The sequence below is a fragment of the Ursus arctos genome, unplaced genomic scaffold, assembly GCF_023065955.2.
Source record: "Ursus arctos isolate Adak ecotype North America unplaced genomic scaffold, UrsArc2.0 scaffold_7, whole genome shotgun sequence".
NCBI lineage: Eukaryota > Metazoa > Chordata > Mammalia > Carnivora > Ursidae > Ursus > Ursus arctos.
The window spans coordinates 13,791,651-13,818,571 of record NW_026623089.1 but is presented as its reverse complement, the minus strand read 5'-3'; the positions used below and the strand labels follow the sequence as shown (position 1 = coordinate 13,818,571).

Here is a 26,921-nt window from a genome sequence, read left to right as displayed (position 1 = left end):
GCAGGGCCATTCCAGAACTGTGAGCCCTTCCATCCAAGCAAGCCCTTCCTTCCATTGGCTTCCAATGTCCCACATCCCACCCAAGTGCAGGGCGGGCAGGCACCCTGGGGAGCAGCAGGAGCCACGCTGGGCAGAGGGCCCGTGGTGGCCACACGGTTCAACAACAGAAAGTTATTCTCTCCCGGTTCTGGAGGCTCCAGGTGAGACCAAGGTGTCTCCGGGTTGGTTCCTCCCAGGGGCTGTGAGGGGAGAATGTGTTCGTGCCTCCTCCTTCGGGTGGCTGCCAGCACTCTTCCTGTTTCTTGTCTTACAGAGACTGCACCCCGATATCTTCATGTTCACACAGCGTGCTTCCTGTGTGTCCGTGTCTTTCTGCCCAATTTTCCCCTTTTCGTAAGGACAACAGTCCTATTGGATTAGGACTCACCCTGATTCCCTCATTTATCTCTGTCAAGATCCTATTTCCAAATAAGGTCATATTCTGAGGTCCTGGGAGTTAGGACTCCAACATATCTTTCAGTAAGGGACACGGTTCAACCCATAACCTCGTGTACCCGGCTTCAGAGTTTGGACTCTGCTAAATTCTGACCCCTGTCCACCAGACACCCCCAAGTTATTCTTTTTACATACAGCCCAAATTACATGACCGGCATACAAGCTCCTCGGTGTGCTTTTTCTTCTTCTTAGTGCCTTTGCTCATTTGTAATTATGTATTTGCTTTTGGGGATCAGTGCCTGTGCCCCTTGGGGCCATCGGTCCCGTAGGGCAGGGAAGGAGCATGATCTGTTCACTGTTGTACCCTCAAGGCTGGAAGACCATCCGGCATGTGTAGTCACACACAGATGAGTGTGAGTGAGCGAGAGAACACATGCCCCGAAGGCAATAAGGAGCCACCAGCGGATCGAAGCCAGGAGGAAGCTGGGGGAGGGGACCTGGAGGGCAGATGCATTGGCCTAGAGAGAGGTGAGGCCAGCCGCTGCAGGGTGAGGGCAGGGGAAATGCAGGGGAGGGGACAGGTAAAAGAAGTGCTGAAGGAGAGGAACAGACCAGTTTCAACAGACCTCAGAATGCAGGAGGAGGCCCCAAGCCGTCCCCTTCCCTGGGCAGCTGCCCTACCAGCTGGAGGGCTCCCCCAGGCCCTGACCCTGGTGCCTGCTGACATGTGGCCAGTAAATGTCTTTTCCCACAGGTGCTGGCCTTCCCTTCCTTCCCACGACAGACAGCCGGCAGAACATTAGAACCTCAGAAACTTAGGCCCCCAGAGAGGCGAGGGGGGCTGAGCTGGTCCTGCTGTGTGCAGGCAAGTGGGAGACAGCAGGGGGTGCCCTGGCCTGCCTTGGGCCACCCTCCCAAAGAGACCCATCAGGCTCTGGGATGCTTGGAAGCACCCAGTAGGGTCCGCCCTCAGCCACTGGTGACTGTGGAAGGGGTGCCCAGCCCTCCTTGGGGGGTAGCTTGGTGAAGGGACAAAGTCCCTAAATTGAGAAATAGTACAGCTATTGCCCACCCATGGCACAGAAGGGAGGGAGCCTGGGAAGAAATACTCCAACCTCTCTCTCCTCCTACCTTCTAGTCTCCCTATGTGCCTCCCATGGGCTCAACCCAACCAGAAGTCCAAAGGCATGTAGCCTAGGGAGGCAGTCCATGGAGCAGGGCACAGAGCAGGGAGCAGGAGGAAATGGCAGGAGAGATCTGGAAGTTATTCCGTTCAACAACCCAATGAGTCTATTAGCTTCCAATGTCTCATTCTTTCACCCAGCAAACGTTTATGGGTTACCCCCATATCTACCAGACACCATGCTAGGCTCTAGAGACAGCAATAACTACACAGAACTTGACCCTGCCATCAGGGCAAAATCCAAACAAATAATCATGGAAATATAATTACCAATTGGGATATGTTCTATGAAAGAAAAAATAAAGACAGTGATAGATGTAAAGAAAGGTCTGGTTCTGCTTTGGACACTGAAGAAGGCATCTTTGAGGATGTGACATTGAAGGGGAGCCCTGAGGGACAACTGACTTAAGCAGGGAAAGAGTGAGGGTTATGCATTTCAGGAAGAAACAGAATATGCAAAGACCCCGAGATGGACACTTCCAAGAGAGACAGCACATGACCGGCATGCATGGAGTTCAGTGAGCAAGACTCAACACGAGGAAGGGGAGAGGAGCAAGGTCCAGTGCCCTAAGGGCCATGGTAAGGAATTTGGGTTTTCTCAAGAGTAACGGGCAGCCACCCTGGCTCCATAGCATGGGTCTCGGGCTTCCATTCTGCCTAATGTCATTCCAGGCTCCTCAGTGGGGTCCTTTATGAGCCTTGGACCTGACCTCTCTCTCAGCTGCTGGACACCTCCAGGGACAACGTTAGGCTTGGGGGTCACTGAGGCACAAGCATCCCTGTCAGGCTGCATATCACCTTACTTGCTCCAAAAACTCTGAAGCCTACTCAAGATAGAGAAGTTCAGTCCTTAGCTTCCCTCAACTCTGCACTGCTCACCTCAGAGTTCTCAGAAGGGAGGGTCGCCAAAAAAAGAAGAAGAAGAAGAAGAAGAAGAAGAAGAAGAAGAAGAAGAAGAAGAAGCAGCAGCAGCCATTTTTCTACATTCAAAACCCTCAGTGCTTGTGGGATTGGTCCAAGGGCAAGAGTGGAATGTGCCATAACTAGAACTCTCACCCAACTGCCAGTGGGACTTTGTGGGTGCAGTGACTTTGGGGAGTGTTTGGCAGCATCTCCTAGAGCTAAGAATACACACAGCACAGGACCAGGCAGTTCTACTCCTGGGTAAAAGCCTGGGAGAAATGAGTATATGTGTCTACCTAAAAACTGGATCCAGACTAGAATGTCCCTAGCAACATCATTCATCATAGTCCCAAACTAGAGAGAACCCACATGTCCACCAATGAAAGAATGGATAACCCAACTGTGATATATTCACGTAGGAATAAATTAATATGACACAGTAATAAAGAGCTAATATAAAGTAATTAAAAGTAATGAAGTAACCAATTAAAGTAACTAACCAATTATTTACACATGTAACGCCATGGATGAATCCCAAAATGGGTTGTGGGAAAGAAGCAAGACCCACACACTGTATAGTTCTATTTATAAGCAAATTCTAGAAGAGATCAACCTATTCCACGGTGATAGAAATCAAAGCACTAGTGTGGGCATGATGCTAAAATATCATGAGAGAAACTTCTGGCTGCTGGGAACATCTTATATGTTGATCCGGGGCATTGACATAGAAATACACATCCGTCAAAGCTCATTACGCTGTACTTTAAACTTAAGATTTATGCACTGTGGTTTATCTAATTACACGTCAATTTAAAAACAAAATGGCAGGGTGGCACCTGGCTGTTCACCCAGGTCCTCCTCTCAGCAGGGAAGTGACCTTCTTATCTCCAGGTCGAAGTACAGCCCATACAGCTCCGACACGGTCTTAAAATAGACTGTGTTTGTTTCTAAATCAAGCCGGAGTTGAGCTGAGATCATTTCCTTTTTGGAGCTTCTCGGTCCTATGGCTGAGCTGGCGGCATGTGTTGATGTGTTGCGTGTTTGTGATAACCTAGGTTCGAAGCACACAGGTGCACAGCCCTATGGAGCCGTCCCTTCCTCTCCTCCCAGGAGTCCAAAGGAGAGGGCTGGGTATAAAAGCCACAGGCAACCCGCCGGACTGTGAGAGGAGGCTCTGGCCCTGCACAGTAAGTCACGGCCCCTGGGGGGAGCTTGGCGGGGCTGCGGCTGCCAGAGGGACACGGCCCCGATGGGGGGAAGCCACTGCAGTGGGGAGACCAGACACTGGGGGTCTTGGAGCAGTGCCGCCCGATGCCATGTGTGTTGTGGGGGGGTTAGGCCTCAGCCTCAGGGGGAGCCCCAGGGGGCCCAGGTGCTGGACTCCGGTTCCACACACTGTGCGCTCCAGGGCCTCCAGCCCAGCGTGGGCTCGGCCACCACCAGCCTCGTAGCCGTGCCCGGGGGTGTCGGTGTGGCTATGTTTTCATCCACGTAGATGCTGCCTTCTTGGACCGTCGGCCTTCTCCTGCTGGCCTCAGTCAGAGGTGAGGATGCTGTTACCATCCCTTTGGGGAGAAAGGGACGGTGCCTGGGTTGGCCTTTGGGTGAGGCCGCTAGAGACATCATCGTCACAATGACCACCACGAGTAACAGCATGGTCATTAGCTCAAGAACAACCATCGCCGTCATTCAGGGAGTGTCGGCTCTGTGGCGACGTGCTCGACACGGATGATCCTGGGTAATCCTGCTCCGTCCTGGGCCTCCTGCAAAGGCTCTAGGGACGGTGAGGCAGGTGGCAGGGGTGCAGCAGCTGGGGCAGGGGGAGGGGGAGGCGGTTTTGCAGGCCCCCCCACACCCTCAGTCCCTCCAGTGGACAAGTGCATGTCCGCAGACTGACGTCACAGAGATGACATTATGAGACAGGCCTAACCAATGAGCCCACTCTCCCGCCCACAGCCCCCGCTCTCTCTCCTCACAGGGTCTCTGTCTCCCCAGCTCTGAGCAGTCCCTCTCCTCTGGCCACTGCCCAGATTCAGATACAGATACCGACGTCTACTTGTCCTCAAACAGAAAGAACCCCCCTTGCCACCACAGCCCCCTGGAGACTCCAGCCTGCTTATTCCCATCACCCCCACGTCCACAGAGGTGTACCACACGGGTGCGCTCTGAGGCCTCTCTGCCTCTCTGCCCCACTTCCTCCCATCAGGCAGAACCCCTCACTGCCTGGCTTGGCCCCCCAAACCCTGCCGAAGCATGCTTCCCACAAGAGCAGACGTGGTCTCCCCAGCTCCCTACCGAGGCTTTCTTCTGCATCCACACTCCTCCCCCTCGTCTCCTTGGCTTGTCCCCAGCCCCCTCTGGGCCTTCCCTCCCATCCCAGCCGTGGAGCGGGACCTGGCTCCCGAGAGCAGAGTCGGGGGGTGTGGGGGGGGGGGGATGTGGCAGCATCTCAGGCCTCTCTGGCCCCTCTGGTCTTCTTTGCTGGTCATCTGTCTCCTCCTGCCCCAGACTTGGTCAGAAGTCACTGGTCAGAGGCCCCCAGAAGTCACTCCCAGGCACCCTCCCTTTCTTTCTCTGCTGTGGGGCTTCCCACTTGCTTAGCCTCTGGCCCCCCACCCTCCTGAGTTCCAGGGCTTCCCACCATGCCTCGAACTCACTTGTCCCAAACCAGGCTCAGACATCACCTCCTACCCCCATGTCCCCACCTTTGCCTTAATTTCCACTGTCATTGGAGGTTAGGATGCCTGGGACCTCCCCAGGCTCCCTGCCCCCGCACTGCCTCACCCCACACCCCTGCCTCTCCCAGGCTCCTCCTCCTCTGAGCCGACTACACTGAAGCAGGGCCCCCACACGACTCACTGGCTCGACGCCCTCCAGCACTTCCCCCTCTCCCCCAACAGCCCAGGTATCTTAAACTGACCCCCAGGCCCCTGCATTTGCCACCTGGGGCAAGTGTTACTTTAGTCCCCCGCTTCCCAGAGCGAATTCCACTCCTTCATGGCTCCTTCCCTGTTAGATTTCCTCTCTCTCTCAGGGCAGGGTTTGAACCCGATCTGTCCCTGCATCTCCCCAGCACCTAGCGGTATTCCCAGTTAAACTTTGCAGGTTCAAATCCTGGCTCCACCGCTGGCCATCACCTGGGGTAGCTTACTCTGGCTCTCTGCCTTAGTTTCCTCATCTGTAAAATGGGTGTAATAATACAAGCTCCTTACTCACGGGGCTGTTTTGAGCCTTAAATGGGATAATATTAGTAAAGGGCTACTAGCATGGTATCTGATGCAAAGTAGACAAGTTTTAACCATCACCAGTTTTTGAATGAACGGCCAACATTTGGCACCACCTGTTTAGGAGCTGAGGAAGCCGAAGGCAGAGACCCACCGGCATCTTCTGTATTTGATTATGTCCCCCTCAGCGACAATTTCGTGCAGAAATGCGCGTGTTGTAGGCAGAGGAAGGACCGGCATTTATGGTTATTTGCGTCACCAGTTGCATGGATTGAGCCCCTACTGCATACAGTATGATGCAACAGCAAATCATCCCTGTTCTTTAAAAATTCACCTTTGAAGAACAACAGGGAAAACCTGAAATGGTAAAGAATAGTCTGGCGCAAGAATGTATGTAACAGGATGACATGAAGTTATGTGAATTGGACAAATACCCACGAATGCCTACTGTGACAGCACGGCTGGTGGCGGGTGTAACGGAGAGGTCAAGGGGAACCAAGATTTCACACTTGGGTAATTACCTGAGGCTTGATGAATATATGTGCAAGCCCATCTGGGAGTTTCCTGGGAGAAGTAGTTTTAAGGCAGAAGGGTCCCAAGAATTCTCCGTGGTTCCCCGACTGGCCAGATGATTGGGGTTAAACAGCATTAGACATGCTATTCCCAGCACCCCATCCTTGGGAGTGAGGTCAATCAGAATCTCTGAGGGAGGGGCCTGGGATTGTGTAGATGTGACACACATCGTCCCTCCCAGCCCCCAGGTGATTCCAATCACCACGGAAGTTTGGGGAACAATGTCTGGCAAAGGTAAAGACCAGCTTTGGCCAGAGCCAGCCCTGGGCTCGTCCTGAAGAATCCTCTTGTGTAGCTGAGAATACAGTGCTCCTTTCCAGAACCTCACAAGTGCCCTGTTCATGGCTCTTCCTGCCCCAGGAAAGGAGATCTGTTATGGACATCTTGGCTGCTTTTCCGATGAAAAGCCATGGTGCGGGACCCTTCAGCGGCCTTTGAAGTTATTTCCCTGGGATCCCAAGAACATCGACACCCGCTTTCTCCTGTACACAAATGAAAATCCGAACAACTTCCAAGTAAGAGTGGGGTGAAAACACTGGACGGTTGGTGGATTTGGGTGCCCACGCTGGAGCCCTCACATGGTTGTCTAAGGAAAAAATGCGCTGCCTTGGAACTTTCCAGATGAAGCTTCCTCACCAGTGTTAGACCTAGAGCCAATTTAGCTCTCAGGATCACAGACCGCTCTGCAGAGCTAATGAAACCTAGGGACACCCAACCCAGAAATGAACACATCCACACACACATCCACACACACATCCACACACACACATCCACACACACATCCACACACACATCCACACACACAGCCACACACACACAGCCACACACACACATCCACACACACAGTCACACACATCCACACACACAGCCACACACACATCCACACACACAGCCACACACACAGCCACACACACACAGCCACACACACATCCACACACACAGCCACACACACAGCCACACACACAGCCACACACATCCACACACACATTCACACACACACAGTCACACACACACAGACACACACACACACAGCCACACACAGCCACACACACACATCCACACACATATCCACACATGCACAGAACTTCAGAAGCCTCCCAGGAGCAGTAGCTTGTTCCTGGGAAAGTATGAATGGCATTTATGGAGAAGCCCTGCCCTGGCGTTCCCTGGGAGGGTCTGTCTTCAGAATCCCCTCAATGGGGTGCAGTGGGGAAGTATAAGTCCTTCCTGAGAAGCTAGAGGACAGATGGGAAGAGGCGATACTTAGAAGGGGGAATGAAACATGAGAGACTATGGACTCTGAGAAACAAACTGAGGGCCTCAGAGGGGAGGGGGTGGGAGAATGGGATAGACCGGTGATGGGTAGTAAGGAGGGCACGTATTGCATGGTGCACTGGGTGTTATACGCAACTAATGAATCATCGAGCTTTACATCGGAAACCGGGGATGTACTGTATGGTGACTAACATAATATAATAAATCATTAAAAAAAAAAGAGAGACAAAAGTTCTGGACCCAGGAAACACCCTGCAGTTCCCAGAAGACCTGCTAGGTGGCAGCAGGATAGGCTTCCTGCAGGTGGTCAGAAGTGACCAGGAAGGACTTGCTCAGAATCCAAGCAACTCCCAGCTCCAGTCGCTGAGAGAGTTCAGACAACTGGTGTCTATCTATAGGTCCCTGAGATCACCCACTGTGGAGTTCTAGGGGACCAACACCCCCGCCCCCAGCTCCCAGCTGGGAGTCTGCTTGGACGTGGCTGTGGTGCTGTTTTTACTTCGAGATCCTTCTTCAGACATTTGCCTAGCACTTTTTTGTAATTAAACCAGCTGATCACTGCCACTGATCTATCCACGGTCGAGGCTTCCAACTTCCAACTGGACCGCAAGACACGCTTCATTATCCACGGCTTCATTGACAATGGGGAAGAGAGCTGGCTTTCCGACATGTGCAAGGTAGGGGTCCTCCCCCTCACCCCACACCTAGCCACTCCAGACGGAGATCAGCACCCAGCACCCTGATGCAAACCCGGCAGCCCCAGTGTCCCTGAGACCGGGAAAGGAAACATTCAGGGAAAGAACTGTCCTTCCCCAAACCACCAAGGACAGCCTGGGTTCCCAGGGCATCCATTGTCAAGTTCTCCCAACCCAAAAACTTCTGACCAACCAGCTCCTCTTGAGCCTGAAAAGAACCAGAGTCCAATCAGAAAGTCCCAGAGGTGGAGACTACAGCAAATTACCTGACATTTGTCTTTGATGCTTTATGTAAAAACTCTGGGTGGCAGGAAAGCACTTAAATTTACCTTGTAGAGCTTTGCTACCCAATAGAACATTCTGTGCTGATGGGAATGTTCTGTAACTGCATTGTCCAAATCAGGAGCCAGGGTCAGGCTAGAACACCTAGTGTATTGTTGGGCACATAAATGCAACACGACCCAGGGTTTCAAGCATCTAGTGTAGGGGTCCACAAACTTCCTGTAGAGAACCAGGTAGCAGATACTTCAGCATTTGCGTTCAATTTGGGTCATATGGTTTCGACTCAACTCTGTTTTCGCCCGGAAGTAGAGATAAACACTAAGTAAACAAATGGGTGTGGCTAAGTGCCAATAAAACTCCATCTATAACAGCAGGTGGATTTTGGCCCTCCCCTAATCGTCTGCTAACCCCTCTAGTAAGTGATCTTTTTGATCTGGCTGTGTCACTAAGTATCTGTGAGACCTTAGACAAGTCATTTAATCCATTCCAGGCCTCAGTTTCCACATCTGTTAAGTGGGGATAAACACACCCAATCAACAGTGGTGTGGTAGAAGTGTGGACAAGTGCAAGGAATATTAGAGCTCTGGCACAACCAGGTGCTTGACAGGTGTGAACGCCTATCTCTGGAGTGTACAACTTGTGGCTGTTGATAAATTGGTTTCTCCCCCTTGCTTGTCTTTCCCAGAAACTGTTTGAAGTGGAGAAGGTGAACTGCATCTGTGTGGACTGGAAATGTGGGGCAAGGACACTATATTCCCAAGCCGTCCAGAACACTCGCGTGGTGGGAGCAGAGATAGCTTTCTTCATACAAAATCTGTTGGTAAAACCCTGCCTGGGCCACATCCTGTGGGTAGCGGGCAGAGAGGGGGGCATGCAAGCACCTCCTCCCTTGTACCTAAGAGGCAGCCTAAAGACCCCTGGGCTGGGGCGGGGCCTGGAAGCCCAAGGAGGGCCTTTTCTAAGATGAACTTTTACCTTTCCTCCCTCCTGGATTGCCCGAAGACTCCTATTTATGGGGCCCGAGGCAAACTAGCCTCTTTGAACCTCAGTGTCCCCTTTTGAAAGAAAGCCTTCCCTGTAGGCTATTCTGGGAATTCCAGAACACGCTGGGCAGCCCGGCTGCTCCCAGCCCAGATGAGTCTTCATTCTCAGCGCAGGGGGGACGACCCCTTACGGCCTTCTGGGAGGTCTATTCTGGAGAATCCCAGAGCCAAGCCCACGACCCACGCTCTCCCAGACAGGCCCCACCCCTGCCAGGGACCAGGGGAGGTGGCCCCGCGCTGCGGGGTGTGGGTGGCAGGGGGCAGCCTGCAGTTGACTCGGTGGCCGCTGGTCAGCACTGTTGCCCCGCGCACAAGCCGGCCCGCGGGCCACGGAGACTGCGGCGGGGGAGGGGGGCCGGGCCGCGCCGTCCTGGGCGGCGCCCTGGAGCCCGGGGGTGGCTCCTCTCGAGTTTCCAGCCCGGGTCCCGTCCCCATCCCCGCGCCCCGCGCCCGCGCGCCTCCCCACCGCCAGCGGGACCTGACGCGCCACCCGTCCGCAGACCGAGCTGGGCTACAGCCCGGAGGACGTGCACATCATCGGCCACAGCCTGGGCGCGCACGTGGCAGGCGAGGCGGGCAGGAGGCTGGGCGGCCACGTGGGCAGGATCACAGGTGCGCAGCGCGCGGCCCCGACCGGGTGCGGGCGGCGGGGGCGAGACGGGGGGTGGGGGGGGCGAGACAGGGGCGAGACGGGAGCGCGCCCCACGCGGGAGACCCGGCCGCGCGCGCCCGCAGGCCCCGCGGGAGCAGGCTGTAGGTGGAGCCCCCACTGTCCGTGTTTTCACGTGTCTTCATTAGAAAATACCTGACTGTAAATAAAAATGCATTTATTTTTTTTAAGAAAAATATAACTAGCATATTAACGCGCCTGACTTCAGGGTTATTATAGCAAAAGTAATAATAATAATAATAATAATAATAATATAATGGATTTTTTAAAAAATTGATTCATCACTTCCACAAATACATATGCTGTGCCACGCACAGGCAGATAATGGCAAGTGGCCACCTGAGACCTGCCACATCGGAGGTGCTCAGTAAATACTGAATAAATGAATGAGTCACTTGGCAAAATGAACGCACACAAGACAGACATGGACAGCTATTTACTTTGTGCAGGCAAATCAGCATGAGGCTTTGGCAAACAATTCAAGTCACCATGTAACAAATGTCTCCTGTGCTCAGGGCGCTGTGCTGGCACCGAGTGGGGGATAAGGGGATTAGAGTTCATGTTTCTGTAGACGTTCTCAGTTTGCAAGGTCCTTTCTCTTCCATCTTTTCATGGGGGTTTCACAATAACGCTGTGAGAGAGGTGGTTGGTATCCCCACGATCCGGACAAGGAAACTGAAGCTCAGAGAGGACAGGTGTTTGACCTTGAGCAGAAAACCAAGGCTAAATATGAGTGCCTGGGTGCCCTGTGGGTTCTGCCCTCTGCCTCTCTTCAAAGATGGAATGGGCACAGCCCCCTTCAGGAGACCCACGGTCTAGTCCAGGAGGCAGACAATTAAGTAGGCAAGTAAATTAGAGCCAAATTAATTAAACACGAAATTATCCTATACAATGTGGGTGGCGTGCGCTTAGCAAGGAGAGGCTAAGCTTTCTCTGAGGAGGTGGTGTTTGAGCCCGGTCTTGGAGAGAACAGATTTATTAGGGGAGGATGTGGGCAAGTGAGCAGTGGGCTGGGGGTGGCGTAAGCAGCCACAGAGGACCAGACAGTGTGGGGCTCGGGGACAGGGGACTGGGGACTGGGTGGAACTGGGCAAGGCCAGGGAGCTTGCAGCCTTGGAGAGCTGTGGCCAAGTAGTAACGGGTGAGGGTAAAAAGGACCAAGGCGATGAGGGGGTAAGGGGGCCCCCTACATCCTGCTTGGAATCAGGCACTGGGGACTTCTTGAGAGTCAGTGACCCCACTTTTAGCCTTTCTGTCTCAACTTCTTTCTCCTAAGCTGACCAGGAGTGACAAACCAAATTCCCCACATCAAGGCTGCTGGGGTCTGGGACTCTTGGCCCGGGAATCCCATGGATTTCGTGGGCAGAAGGTTTAGATCCTGGTTTGTCTTAGAGTGTGGCCTAACTACCCACCTCCCCCATTTCAGGACTGGACCCCGCACAGCCATGCTTCCAGGGCACGCCTGAGGAAGTCCGGCTGGACCCATCCGATGCCATGTTTGTGGATGTGATTCACACGGATTCTGCTCCCTTCATCCCTTTCCTGGGTGAGCTCCCCCTGCACCGCCCGGTGACCAGCTGGGACTGATGGGAGTGGGTCCAGGTGCACCCCACACGCGTACTGCAAGGGTGATATTCAAAAAGGCTAACCACAGGAAAACCTCGGGCACGAGCCACAGATAAACAGCCAGGACAGTGCCAGTGGGATCGGCCTGCAGGCCCAGGTAGAACCAGCAACTTCTACAGCCTGGAAGGCTGTCACCAGTCTTCGAACCTTTAGTCCTTCCCATCTGTCAACATCCAGAGGGACAGATAAAGTTCTTATTGATGTTTGACCTGTACTTACAAAATGCAAAAGTTGATTTTTGATTTTTTTTTTTACTTCTTTTGTCAAAGCTATGGTTACAGTTTGTTTTGTTGGAGATGAAATATATCCTTTTATCTTGTTCTTCCAAAGTCAGTGTTCTTTTTTCATTATTTTCTTATACAACCACTCATGAAACATGCCAGTGAAAGTATGTTTTTAATGAAAATTATGTCACTTATTGAGTGTTTACCATGTGCTGCTTTGAACACTTTGAACACATTAGCTCATTAATCGTAACCACGCTAAAAAGTGGGTATTACTGTTACGATGTCACTGCCGAGGGAACTGAGGCTCGACAAGGTCAAGTAATCGCCCAGCATGACAAAGTCTGTAAGTAGAACCCGGTTGTGATCACAGGTCTGTACGCTTCAAAAACCAAAACTCTGACCGTTGTGCTGGGCTCTCAATATAGCAACATAATGGAATGTGGTCTCAGTATAACAATATAACAGAAGTCAACGTTTTTTAAATGAATACAGTAATAAAAATTGCACCAGTCCTGAAATGTATCCACTGGTACATAGTGGTGTCAGGGCATGACAGTACTGCTCAGGGTCTCTCCAAGACAGACAGACAGACACACATATACATACAAATACACCTGTGTGCATGCTCACCCAGAACCCACCTCCCCCCATCTCTCTCCCGTGTGCTCTCCTCCCTTCTTGTCTTGCCAAGTCCCCCTTTCTGAGCACTTTCTGCAGAGCCACAGACAGCGTGGCTAGGCCGAGGAGAGAATTTGACAAGAAAGTTGTCACTGTGTTTGGGAGGAGCTGAATACTGTCTTTGGCCACAACTTAACGTTGGGACCACTCACTCCCTGCTCCCCTCTGCTTATAATATTTCAGGTTTGGGAATGAGCCAGAAGGTGGGCCATCTGGATTTCTATCCAAATGGGGGCAAGCACATGGCCGGATGTCAGAAAAATGGCCTTTCAACCATCATTGACCTGGATGGCATATGGTCTGGTACGTAAGTTAGAGAAACAAGATCACTGCTGCTCCACCTGGGGAGAAACAGCGCGTGCTCTGTGCCAGGCATTTCCGCAACGACATCGGGAGGTCTTTACTCTGATCAGCCTCATTGTACAGACAAGGAAACTGGGTCAGTACAGTTATAAAACTTGCCCAAGGCTACCCTAGATTGAAGCCCAACTTCTGGCTGCAGAGCCCCAACCTCGTGTCCCTTCCTGCACCATCTCCCCCTTGTCAGGATGCTGAGGCAGGAGGGGACCAGCCCCCTGGCAAAGACCTAGCTCGGGCTTTGGCCCTCCATCCTCCATACCTGTTCCTTGAAGGACTGCTTGCTGGGTGTAAGCAAAGATCTGAGCGGCTTAGACTTTCTTGCCGTTTGCTGTGGTCAGGTTCTAGTCAGAGAAAGGAGCTGAGCCGGTAGGAAGACAAAGGAAGGACGTGCTCTGCAGGTTTAGGGAGAGCATGCTGGGAGCAGGAGGCCTGGGCTCTGGGGGACGAGCCTTGTGTGGGCTTCTGTTCATCTGAGAGGACGGGCTCAGTGCCCCTAATAGGAGGTGACCTAAAGTATCATCTGAGTTCGCTGCCTTGTTCTGACCTTGCCTGAGACCGGGCTTCACTGTCCTCCCTCTGAGTGGAGGCTTTGAGTCTGTGATCATTTCATTTTAGGATTTATTTATCCGAGCTGGGAGTTCCCCAAAGTCAAGGGGCCTCCCAGCCACCCCAGGGTCTGGCCCAAAGCAAGCGCCCGGCGCAGTCCGTTACACGGGGCTCAGTGACCTCGGGTGGCATTTTTCTTTGCATATGTTGATGTTAAAGAGGAGGGTGGCCAAAGCCAAGGGTGATACCCGCTGACCGTGCCTGGTGCTTTGACCTCCTCTGGGCTCCGCACCAGGTGACTGCCTGGGAGACGACCAGCGTCACGGTGAGGGCTGCCCCCTCCCAGAAGTGCCGAGGCGGCCACACAATGGGAGCCCAGCTTTAACTAAAAAGGCCATTTAGAGTGAAGAAGCCCATGAACACTGGAGTCCAGCATGAGTGCGTGTGGAGCTCCGAGTTCCCCAGGCTGAGCAGAGGAGCCGTGAAAGCCACTTGCCCCTGCAGGATGGGATCCCAGGGCAGCGATTTCGGATGAAAGGAACAACTCGGTTTGAAACAGGCCCTGTTGTCTGGTGCTGAGCGTTGGTGTGAGGCACACGGAAGCAGCTTGTGCAGGAAGTTCCTGGGCTGGTGGGGGCGGCATGTAGAGCCCAGAGCTGTGGGGAGCTGACCCCACCGCTGCTTCCCAGACGCAAAAGAAAATGTGCATTTCTCCCTGGGCAGTGGACGAAGCCACCAGACCCCCACCCCCAAAGGGACCCCCAGCTACGTCTGCTGTTGCCGGGGGTCCCCTCGTAGGAAGTTTTGTACCCAGTAGCTGGAGAAGTGAAAAAACAATTTTCCAAACAAGAAGACTTTGGTTTTAAGAAAAAGACGGTAGACAAAAGGTGGTGACCGAGCGGCCAGAGGCCACGGTCCTCCTACCGTCCGCTGTTTTTACCTTGTGCCTGGGGTAGTAGGAAAGAAGGAGCTCTCAGCCCGGGGCCGAAGGCACAGGTAAGCCTGCTTCACTCAAAAGGCCTGTCTGGCGTGTCCAGCTCACAAACTGAGGCCCAGCCTCCAGGCAGAACGCAACCCACAGCAGCGTGTGATTGGCCTTCACGGGGACCGTTTAAAAGTGGGAAAGTACTGCTATCATTTGAGCGTGGAAAGATTTTCATGGAAAAGTCAAGATGCTGGCTTCTCGTGAAAAATCAGAACAAGTAATCTGGGCCTTTATCATGCAATGACTGGCTGGGTCGTGTGGGATCCCCCTGGAGGTTATTGCTCTCCCCTCTCTCTCTCTGCATATACATTTCTCACTGCCCCCTGCACGGTCCGCCGCCCTCATCATTCCTTTACATTACATGCCCGGCCCCCGAGGATTGCACAAATGTGCTCCTTAGCACCTGCCACTCCCCAGCACTTGCCGGCCCTTGAGTAGGACCTTCCGAGCAAATGGACACAGTGGGGGGGAGAGGAGAGGCGCTCTGGCCAACCCCCACTACGAAACAAGCCCCCAGGTCTCCTCCTCGCCCCTACCTATGTCAATGTCAGTCACAGACATTTCAGATTGTGTCCTGACACCCATCTGTGCGATGTGGAAGGGATTCCTCGCTCGGTCAGAATGGTTCAGGCTTCAAAAGTGAAAGGCGTCCTGTGGGTTCCTGTGGCCTTTGCTTCCTTAGGAGCCCGAGACTTTGTGGCTTGTAATCACCTAAGAAGCTACAAGTATTACTCAAGCAGCATCCTCCACCCCGATGGCTTCCTGGGTTACCCGTGTGCCTCCTACGATGAGTTTCAGGAGGTAGGTCACACTAGGGCTGGGGGAAGATGCTGGTGGCCCCGTGGGTGGTGGGGGTTTTGTCCCTGTGGCTTGGCCCAGAGCAGAGCTGTGACCTCATGACTAATGGGAGTGGGGGCCGGACATGCTGAGCCTTGTGGAGCCTCCTCTTGGAAGCAGGGTGGGCAGGAGGGCACCTGACTGCTGGACCTTCCCTAGATCCCAACTTTTTATTCTGGAAGATTCCCAACCTACACATGAGTCGAAAGAAGAGTACGTGAATACCTGTACGCCCATGACCTACATACACCGATGGTTAACATTTAAATGTGTGCCTGTGGATAGTTTTCTTCTAGATTATGTGAAAGCGAACTCAAAACTTTACTCGTAATACATTCATCTCCTGAGAACAAGTTCATTCTCCTATAGAACAATGTTCAAGAAATTTAACATTGATATACTAATATTTTCTAATGTAGCGTCCATATTTAAACTTCTCCAAATATCCACATAATGTCCTCTAGAGCTGTGTCTTTCTTTTTCTTTCTTTCATTCTCCCTCCTCCCCTCCCTCCCTTTCTTCTCTTCTCTGCCTCTCTCCCTTTCTTCCTTTCTTCCCTTCTTTTTTCTTGCATTCCATTTTTTTAATCTCCTTTAATTTCTCTCTCTCTCTCTCTCTCTTTTTTTTTGAGAGAGAGAGTGAGCATGAGCAGGCAGAGAGGGGATAGAGGGAGAGGGAGAGAGAATTTTAAGCAGGCTCCACACCCAGTGCGGAGCCCAACATGGGTCTCAATCTGACGACCCTGAGATGGTGCCCTGAGCAAAAACCAAGAGTCGGATGCTCAACCGACTGAGCCCCGAGCCACCCAGGCCCCCCCCCTTTTTAGGCTCCTTGAATCCAGAACAGCTCGACATCTTTCATTGGTCTTCCAAGACATTGACAGTTATGTGGACTCCAGATCAAGTGCTCGGTAGACTATCCCACAATCTGAACTTGTCTGGTTACTTCTTTGTGATTCACTGTGTGTCATCCTCAGAGTCACAACCAGAGGCATTGCCATTCATTTAGCGGCACTTTGTCTCATTATTTGATGACTTACCGTTTGTTTAAGATTTTTAGAATCTGCCATATTTCTCCATTGTAGAAGTCGCATTTCCCCTAAGTGTTCTCTGAGGTGATATTGTTCCGCGGCGATAAACCAGTGTGAAAGGTTGAGCTTATTACCTGAATCAAGTACTACTTTGGGGTTGCAAACGTTTGAAGTTTCAAAATATTTTCTTCTCAAAAGTAAAAATGAAAATATGTATATATTCACGTTTTCCTTTCATAATTAATTTCGACCTTAACGTTCTTGGGTTGAACTAAGGTCAGAAGGACATCATGTTCAATCCCCAGGGTCTGCGAGTATTCATTGTGTAGCCTTGGCGGTGCTGGTTATTGTTGAGGCGTGGATAATAATATACCCAGCCTCCAGCACTTGTCTTGTGCTTTCCAAATTGCAAAATAGCTCTGCACACCATGGGAGATGCATTTGGTGAGAGCAAAGAACAGAAGACCAGGGACACTGTAGCATAAAATGTTAGTCTGGTCTGAACAGAGCAAACCACCTCCTCCAGGCCCAACTAATGAGCTACTGCTTGGGGATTAGCAATAGGGATCAATGACATCATTCACATTAAAGTGAAGGTGATGGGCACAGACCTTCTCTTCCACGGCTCTTTTGACATAACTTATTTGTCCCATTTACCCCCCCTGGAAGATGTCTTGCGTTTCCCTTCCATACTTTAACATTATTGCTTCCTGGATATGACCTGTCTACCCAACTACACTCCAGGTTTTCTGGGTACTTCTTTGGGTTCACAGCAGAGCTTCATACAGTTCTGCGTGTGACTCTGAGCACGGGTGCATGGATGTCAGTGGAGGGCTGGGAGAGCGGATGGACAGAGAGCTGCATGGGTGGATAGATGAGAGGAAGGATGGGGGATAGATGAGTGCATGGGTAGGTAAATAGGAAGACGGATGGGAAGATGAATCACTCGATTGAGTGAGTGAGTGAGTCAAAACCCACCACTAACAGGCAAATTATGTGCTTTCACTAGAGTGGCTGTTTCCCTTGTCCAGCTGAAGGATGTCCCCAAATGGGGCACTATGCTGACCAGTTTCAGGGGAAAACCAACGCTGTGGGACAAACCTTTTTCCTGAACACAGGAGACAGTGGTGACTTCACTCGTAAGTTTCCGTATTACTCATTCTAAAACCTTGCAAATAATGTGGAAGGTATACCAGCCTAATTCATCAGGACCCTTGCTAGCAACTGACAGAAACTTAACTCCACCCAGCTTAGCTGTCACAGAAGGACATTAATTTTTTTTTTTTAAGATTTTATTTATTTATTTGACATGACAGAGACAGGCAGCGAGAGAGGGAACAGAAGCAGGGAGAGTGGGAGAGGAAGAAGCAGGCTCATAGCGGAGGAGCCTGATGTGGGGCTCGATCCCAGAACGCCGGGATCACGCCCTGAGCCAAAGGCAGACGCTTAACAACTGCGCCACCCAGGCGCCCCATGAAGGACATTATTTAACCGATAATCCTGATCAACGGAGTGAGGTACAGTGATTGGCCCAGGCTGGTCACATGTTCATCTGCCCCAGTAGCAGGAAGGTGAATCCATTAACAGAAGAAGAGGATCACGTGGGGCAAAGTCACTGTAAGTCAAGAGGTCATGCCCGTGATCTTCTGTCATGCTAGTTTCCCTACACAATCACGCGTGCGTATGTGCACACACGTGGGTGCACGCACGCGCACACACACACGCACACACACACTGTGTTTGTGTTGTTCTTTTGCCCAGCTTCTCAGCAAAAAATACAAGGTAGTAAAATCATCAAGATTCATTTGTCACGGGGCGCCTGGGTGGCTCAGTCGTTAAGCGTCTGCCTTTGGCTCAGGGCGTAATCCCGGCGTTCTGGGATCGAGCCCCACATCAGGCTCCTCCGCTGGGAGCCTGCTTCTTCCTCTCCCACCCCCCCTGCTTGTGTTCCCTCTCTCGCTGGCTGTCTCTGTCAAATAAATAAATAAATAAATCTTTAAAAAAAAAAAAGATTCATTTGTCACAAGTAATACTACATGGTGGCTGAATAGAGGAGCGTTATTTTCCAAGAGAGTTATAAATTTTTAAAAAATTGTATAGCACTTTACGAAACACCTTTCACATGTAGTGTGTCATGTAATCCTCACGATACTCATGATGGAAGATAGCAGTTTGGCAGCATCCATAACGTCTCGCGTGCGTATTCCCTCAAGCCAGTCACTGGGCGTCTCAGACGTACCTTAGGACAGAGCTTGCATGAGAAGTTGTGCTCAAGGGCGTCCGCTGCAGCACTGATTTTAATACCAAACGTTTAGTGAGGAGAAACCTCATGCCCACCGATTAGTAAACAACCAAGCACTCTTGAACCATTAAAAGCAAGGAGATGGTTCTATGTACTGAAGAGAGAAATCCTGTGAAGCATAGGAAGCAAAAGGCACACGGCCAAAAACCACGTATCAATACAAGAGCAACACAACGTGTATCAGTCAGGGTCCTGACAGGAGAGAAAACCCATCGATGTGGTTCGAATGAAGAGACTTTATTGAAGGATCTACTTTGAGAGGTGTGGGCAGGGGTAAAGGAACAAACGAGGGCTGCTGAGGCACCCAGAATCTGGCGGCTGTGGGCTCCTGGAATGACACGCTACCATAGAGGGGGGAGTTCGGGCCAGACATCTGGTACTAGAGCCAGGAGGCAGCAGGGGATCATGAGAGAGGGGTCCCCCCCACCCTTTCCTCCTGCCTTCCGATCTCCTGCGTAAGTCTTTCATCGGCTGAACGCAACCGAACACCAGTAGCAAGATCCCTGGTGGGGGTGGCCTTCCAGGACACAGGACAGGACAGAGAAGGGTGGTAAATCAGTCTGGGGTGGGGAGAGAATAACAGCACATCCTATTTGTGGAAGGAGAAAAAGCCTGGATATTCTTTCATAAACTTATCTGTGTGTGTGTGAATGCTCAGAGAAAGCTCTAGGTTAGGGTTTCTCTACCTCGGCACGACTGACATTTCAGGCTGGGGATTCAGAGCTAGGGGCAAGAATGCTTCCGTGAGGTGATTCTTTTTTTTCAACAAGATGAGTTCATTGAACTGATTATATGTCTTTGGACAGGTTGGAGATACAGGGTATCGGTCACGCTGGCTGGAAAAAGGACAACCAGCGGGTACTTCAGGATTGCTTTGTATGGAAGTAATGGAAACTCAAAACAATATGAAATTTTCAAGTAAGTTTGACAGTGAAGCGAAATGGTCAGATTTTTCATCATAGAGTATTCCATAAGAGATTGGGTATAAAATGCTTAATAAATCTGGCCATCTATTATAGAGAACCATTGAATCCTAGAATGTCAGAGCTGGAGGAAAATCTTAGCATCTGATCCAGTCATCCCATTTTACAGATGAGAAGAGTGAGGGCCAGAGAGGGGATCCACTATTTAAAATCAGATATGTGCTAACTTCTTTGGAATGTCAGTCATTGCTTTCTGACTTAGGTTTTATGGGTATGAAATTCTCCTTCGGTGAGGCATGTTCATGTCGCAACTCCCCCCAACACCGGCACTCTCCACCCCACACATCATACCTAGCTTCTTGTTGCGGTGGTGGTAGCCTCAACACCTAGCTTTTGCTGGGCAAATGAGGTGCTTGGGAAACACGTGTTGGATAAATGCATAACTGTGCTGTAAAATTATATTCTGTTTTTTGTACTAACTTTTACAAAATACTTTTCATGTTAAGTTAAAGCCCTTTGACAACTTCCTATCCCCCATAGGGAATCCTAACAGAAGACCTCTGCTGGGCCACATGCATCTTTAAACAAAGACATTGCATCGGTTTGTCTTGTAGTGTAATTATAAGGTTAATATGCCTCCCCAAATATTTGATTTCCCCTAAGGACAAATTAAGACAGTAGAAAACTAGAGTCCTATCTTTTTTAGCAGATGTGTGCTTCACAAATACATGTGTGTGTTAGCAGCCCCTGGATGAACACGAAATCATCCAAGATGTTTGCAGAAAACCAACAGCAGCCACTGTTTGGAGAAACAATAGATTGCTATCATCCTATGTATTCGTGTATCCAGCTGATATAACATTCTGTCTGTGCTTTCAGAGGATCCCTCAAACCACAGGCAAATCATACGCTTGACATTGATGTGGACCTCAACGTTGGAGAAGTCCAGAAGGTTAAATTCCTCTGGAACAACCATGTGATAAATCTTTTCCGGCCTAAGCTGGGGGCTTCACAAATCACAGTACAGAGTGGTGAAAATGGGACTGAGTACGTATCTCTTATTCCACCTACATTTTAGTATCTATATTTACCTATTGGTCTATCTACACATCCATCCATCCATCCATCCATCCAGTCACCCACCTACCCATCTATGTAACTGTCTACCCGTCCATTTGTCCATCCCTTTCCATCCATCTGCTTAACCGCTCACCCATCCGTTTATCCATCAGCAATCTCTCCAGTCTTCCGGCCATCCAGCCGTTATCTACTCAACTATTCATCTTAACTCCCGCATCTATCCATCTCATTTACTTTGAAAAATCAAACATCGTTTTCCTTACGCCAAATTCAACTTGGCAGGAGCAAGGCATCCGTTAGTTAGGAGGCATAGATTGGAGAAACAGGCAACCGTGAGACTGTTTTTTCTCAAACAATGAGGAAAACACCTGGGCAGAACTTGTAGGAAATCGCTACGTTATTTTCCAGTTGGGGTGCAGTTATTAACGTAAACTGGTTCGTTTGGAGACTCTGGCATGAAACTGGGTTGGGATCTAGCTCACAGGGGCATTCTCTTCTCACTCAAGGGAACAGAATCTTACTGGGTCGGGGATGGGAGAGGAGATGACTGTATTTAAAATACTGAAGGAGGAAGGCCACCTTCAAAGAAGATCATCATAAAATAACAGGCTGTGAGGGTCTGAAGGAAACCTAGATATCCCCTCAACTGCTCTCATTTTAAGACGAGGAAAGCGGATACGGAGAGTCACGTAGTTTGTCTAAGACCACACAGGGTAGCTAGAGGGAAAAAGACCAGACCGTAAAATGTGTTCACAGAAACACACCTAGACCGTGCTCAGCTGCATTGTCTGACCGCGCTGGCTGGCGACCATCCTAGTCCCAGTTCCTCTGCGTGTTGTTCAAGGACCAGATGTCACTCTGGCTGTGCCTGTCCTTTGTCTACTCAAGAGCAGGGCACGAGCATAAAGCGCAGCCCAGACTTGGACCCAAGTCTTCCGACAGCCAGTCCGGTCCTCCTGCCACGGGGCCCGTCCGGCTCACACAGCCCGACGTGGAGCTGAAGATCTGTCAGGCCTGGTGGGGGACGCATTGTGGAACGGTCTGGATTTCAGAGTCATGAGGTGGGGGTTGGGTGGAGTCATTGTTTTCAAGTACAGCAGAGCCCACGCACGATATATTGCAAGTACTGAAGTCATCCCCTCACAGAAGGGAGTCCTCGTCGAGGAGCTGCATTCTGAAGCTGAGCCCTGAGTCAGGGAGGGCTGGGGGGTCAACCATCCTCCCCGAGCCAGAGACACCGCCAGGGCAAGAGGAGGCCGGAAGTACCCCGCATCTCATGTCTGGGTACCTGCCCCGACCCGACCAGGCTTCACCCCTCAGGAGTGACAACCCTTCCCAGTCTTTTTTTTTTTTAGCATCTTTATTGAGAGATCATTCCCATACCGTACAATCCACCCGTGTAAACTATGTAATTTGGTGACTTCTAGACTATTCAGAGTTGTACAATCATCACCACAATCAATTTTAGAGTATTTCCTTACCCCCCAAAGGAAACCTCACACCCGTTAGCCATCACCCGCTCATCTCCCGAATCCCTCTGCCCGGCCCTAGGCAACCACGAGTCTATTTTTTGTCCCTGTAGATTTCCTGCTCTGGACAGTCCATACCCGTGGAACCGTAGAACGTGTAATCCTTGTGCCTCTGGCTTCTCTCACGGCACAATGGCTGCACGGCTCCTCCCCGGGCAGCCCGTATCATTCCTTGTTATTCGTGCCTGCTTATTGCCAGACAAGATCATATAGGTAGACCACATTTTCTGTATCCGTGCAACAGGTGACGGACATTTGGGTTGTCTCCACTTTGGGGCTTTTATGAATACGGTTGCTGGTATCCAAGTTTCCGAGTGGACATCCGTTTTCATTTCTCTTGGGTATATAGGAGCAAAATCGCTAGGTCGTAGGAGACCTTTAGGTTTACCTTCTGGAAGAACTGCCAGCCTGTTTTTCCAGAGTGGCTGCCACATTTTATGTTCCCAGAAGCGGTGTAGGAGGAACATGCATGATCTTGACTCCACAGGGCAAGTCCCCTGCGGGCAGCTGGGGTACCCCTGGGAACGCATTGCCAGGCCCACAGCGGCAGGCCCATCAAAGACTCTTGGTTCTGGGGGGGAAAAAAATCCTTGGCTCCCTGCTCATTAAGGAGCCACAGGAGAGGAGGACGTTCTTGGAGTGGTTTGGCTTAGTAAGAATCACCTGGACTCTGCTTGGTGTGGCAGAGCCTTTCGGGCAAAGAGATCTGAATTCCAGGGGCTGGAATTGCTGTTTGCTCCTCTGAGGTCCCATTTCTATAAGCCAATGAGTCTCATACTGAAAATGCTTTCCTCCACAGGTACACTTTCTGTAGCAGCGACACGGTCCGGGAAGATGTTTTACAATCTCTTTACCCTTGTTAAAAATGTGGGCCTCTCTGTGGTGTCTTTGCCTTAATAAAAATGTTAATGCCTTCCATTTGACATTGAGGTGTTAAATTTGACATTCTCCATGTTCTGGGGTCACATTTCAGAAATGACTGGTGGGACTGGAGCCAGGTTTGACCAGAGGTCGTGCCTGAAGGCTCCCACTCGCCCTCCCCTGCCACCGTCTCGCTCTTCCAGGACACATCGTAGGCCTATTTGAACATATTTCCGTAGACAATGCATTTCTCTCCTGTTTGGTAAGGTCATCATTGCTCCCGTGTGTTGCCCACCCAGCTCTTACCACGCTAGGGGAAGAAGCGGACCCCATGCAAGAACAGCCTCTAGCAGGACTAACTCAGAGCAATCGTTATTTAGATTAAAACCTGCCCGTGGTGTGAAGGCAGGGTGGCTAAGAAAAAAAAAGTAATACATGCACGGGGTGCAAAATGCAAAAGATCCGAGAATATTCTTACACAAGATAAGTCTCTGTCCACCCTCACCCTCCAAGCCTCTGGTTCCTCTTCCCAGAGACAACCAGAGTTGTTTTGTTTTGTTTTCCAGAAATATGCAACACGTACACACAGGTGCGGCCATCTCTCACAGCCAGCCCCAGTCCCACCCTTTTTATTTCAGACAAATGGTAGCATACGATAGGTACCATTCGCACTTTGCTTTTTGCACTACCAATAAATTGGATATTATTCTCTAATGGTACAGTAAGAGCTCCTTCATCCTACAGCTTCACAGATCCCACTGAGGGGTGCACGTGGTGTGGTTGTCTCTGCCAACGGACCTGTAAGCGTTCTCCAAATTTTCCCCATTATGAATATTCATGCAACTACTATCCTTTATGATTGTTTTACATTGTAAAAATTTGTCCAATAAATGTTTAGGATAGATTTCTTTTGGTCGGGATTGCCAAATTGCCCTCTGCAGCCGATATACCAACTTACACTCCAGCCAACACCACAGGGGGCTGACCCATGCCACATTGCCAGCCTTAGAGGCCAGGAAAGCCAAATACTGGTAATTTCATGCGGTTCCTTCTAACAGGAGGGCGCTTTGCACCCTTACCGGCACAGTGAATTGTCTAACCATTTTTGAATTTGGTAGCTTAAAGTGCTGTTTCTGAAGTTGTAATTTGTGTTTGTTTCACTATGAATGACGGTGAACATCCTTTCCGTGTTTAATGGCCCTTTGTCTTTCTTTCTCTGTAAATCGTCCGAGTCGTTCGCCCATTCCAGGCCTTTTTTCATCTCATTTTTACTTTAAAGAGCACTTTAAAAATTAAGAAAATTGGAATATTCTGTCAAATGCAAATATTTCCCCCAAGTTATCCTTCTCCCTGGGAGGAAACGGTAAGTCAGTCGAAGGGCCTAGGCATCTCCTCACAGGGCCTGGACCCGGCTCCCACATGGAAGGTTCTGCAGGCCCTGTAACCCACGGGGCTGCCCAGAGGGATCGAACCCCCTGAACTCCCACTAGGTTAGGGCCAGGTGGTGCGGCCAGGCCCAGGTCTCCAGCTTTCTGTCCCCAGCTGGATACTGGTCTGTATGGTCTTCTTCTGAGGTCACTGAGCAGGCCGAGTCTGTGCCCAGGTCCTGGGGGGCTCGGTGCCACCCCAGGCTGAGCAGTGGGGTGAATGCAGTCCTTCCAGCCTGGCCTTCTGCCCACATGTGGCCTCCCAGGCCCCCTGGCCAGCCTGCCTACTTGTTCCTAGGACGCCAGTGAGTTGGAAGGCTGGTGACAGGTAGCAGATGTTACTTTTGGGGCCTGAGGCATGGTGGCTTGGGGTACAGCAGTTGGGCAGGAGTTGGGCTATTTACTGTTTAATTCTTAGAATGCAGAAATGGCTCCAGTTAGCAATTCTGGGAATGGCGTCGTGGCAGAGCCCTGCAGGTGAGTCATCCTGAGATTCCAAGAATGAGAGCAGAAGGAGCTCTCTCTCCCCTTTACAGGGAGGCCTTGAATCCTGCAGAATAGCAGTGCTTGGGCTCAGCACCTGGCGGTTTTCCTTTACTAGCCTTTTCTCTTTGTATTCTCGACATTCTTTTCCTGCAACCCTACCCAGCATTTAAAATCTTGCCCTAATGCAGTGAAATAGGTCCACATCCGAGACCTACAAGGCTCCCTAGATCTCAATCAAGCTAAAATTATAGAACAGAGGTTCTCAGCCCCGGCTGCATATCAGAATTGACCGGGTAGCTTTAAAAGAAAACCCATGTCCAGGCCACACCCCAGGGCAGAATTGAGAATTTAGCGTTAGAACTTCTGGGGTGGAGCCCAGCACCAGTACTTTTAAAGCCCCCTGGAGATGTACAGTCAGGGCTGAAAACTACTGTTATGTTCCCTTCCAGGGCTATGTAAGGATACTTGCTCATCTTTTCCTCTTACTACTTCTCACACCGTGATATTGGGCTGTACGGGAGGGCAGGGCTGGCTTTGATTCCCAGTGTCCTGTCTTTCTACCCAAACTACCTGGGCTGGTTACTTCCTATCTCCAACCTCAGCACTTCCCTGGGAATAACAGTAGCCCTTCGGTACAGGGTGGCTGGAATGATTAAATAAGAGAAAGTATGCAAAACCCTTAGGGCCATGCCCACCGCCTGATAGACAGCCAATAAGTGAAGCAGGAAGAGCAGGCGGGCCTGAGTTATTCACAGAGACACCAAGACCAAGATTAAAGACAATTGCGGCTTCGGAAAAGGTATTTGAAGAGGACACAACAGAAATTAACATCCAGCGTACGTAATGAAAAGGACAGACCGGTGGAAGAATGGACAAAGGGACGCGAGCAGGCAGTGCACAAAGGGGGATCTGAACAATAAATGTTTGAGTTACCAGGGCACCTGCGTTTCGGCTCAGGTCATGATCTCAGGGTCCTGAGATTGAGCCCCACATGGGTCTCCATGCTTAGTGTGGAGTCTCCTTGTCCCTCTCCCTCTGCTCCTCCCCTCCGGGCTCACTTGCTCTCTCTCTCTCTCTCTGGAATACATAAAATAAGATCTTTAAAAAATAAAAAAAAATAAATGAGTTACTTTTGCCAGTAATGAATGGAATATAAATGAAATTAACAACATGACATTTGTACCCATCACACTGTTTTTAGCAATAAAAAAGAAACGAAGGGTCCATATTCATCAATATGGGTAGGTCAATATATCGATATGGGTAGATCCCCCCAATGTCCTGTTGGCAAGAAAAGCAAATGTTGGGAAGATACCATTTAGATACAGAAATTACCATTTATGGGGCGCCTGGGTGGCACAGCGGTTAAGCATCTGCCTTCGGCTCAGGGCGTGGTCCCGGCGTTATGGGATCGAGCCCCACATCAGGCTCTTCCACTATGAGCCTGCTTCTTCCTCTCCCACTCCCCCTGCTTGTGTTCCCTCTCTCGCTGGCTGTCTCTATCTCTGTCGAATAAATAAATAAAATCTTTAAAAAAAAAGAAAAAGAAATTACCATTTATGTACATTATTATTCCCCAAAGACTGCTACCCCCTGCGTGTGCGCTACAAATATCAAAACATGCACATTCAGAATCCTTCCTTATCGGTAATGTCACTTATTTTTTGTTATAATAGGACACAAAGCAAATATGACAAAAAGTTCATCTTTGCTAATTCCACAAGGTGGTCACAGAGGTGTT

At 50.6% G+C, this 26,921-nt stretch overlaps 1 protein-coding gene across 1 annotated transcript; it reads left to right on the top strand.

Moving 5' to 3' along the window:
* Window positions 1-4,016: 4,016 nt before the first annotated feature.
* Window positions 4,017-23,317, top strand: LOC113251670 (pancreatic lipase-related protein 2). The gene is made up of 12 exons (XM_026493660.4): window positions 4,017-4,065; window positions 6,679-6,833; window positions 8,145-8,270; window positions 9,256-9,390; window positions 10,114-10,225; window positions 11,710-11,829; window positions 12,998-13,117; window positions 15,388-15,506; window positions 17,582-17,711; window positions 19,681-19,792; window positions 20,677-20,844; window positions 23,206-23,317. The coding sequence occupies exons 1-12, from the start codon at window positions 4,017-4,019 to the stop codon at window positions 23,267-23,269; spliced, it is 1,410 nt and encodes a 469-aa protein (XP_026349445.2). The 3' UTR covers window positions 23,270-23,317.
* Window positions 23,318-26,921: the final 3,604 nt, after the last annotated feature.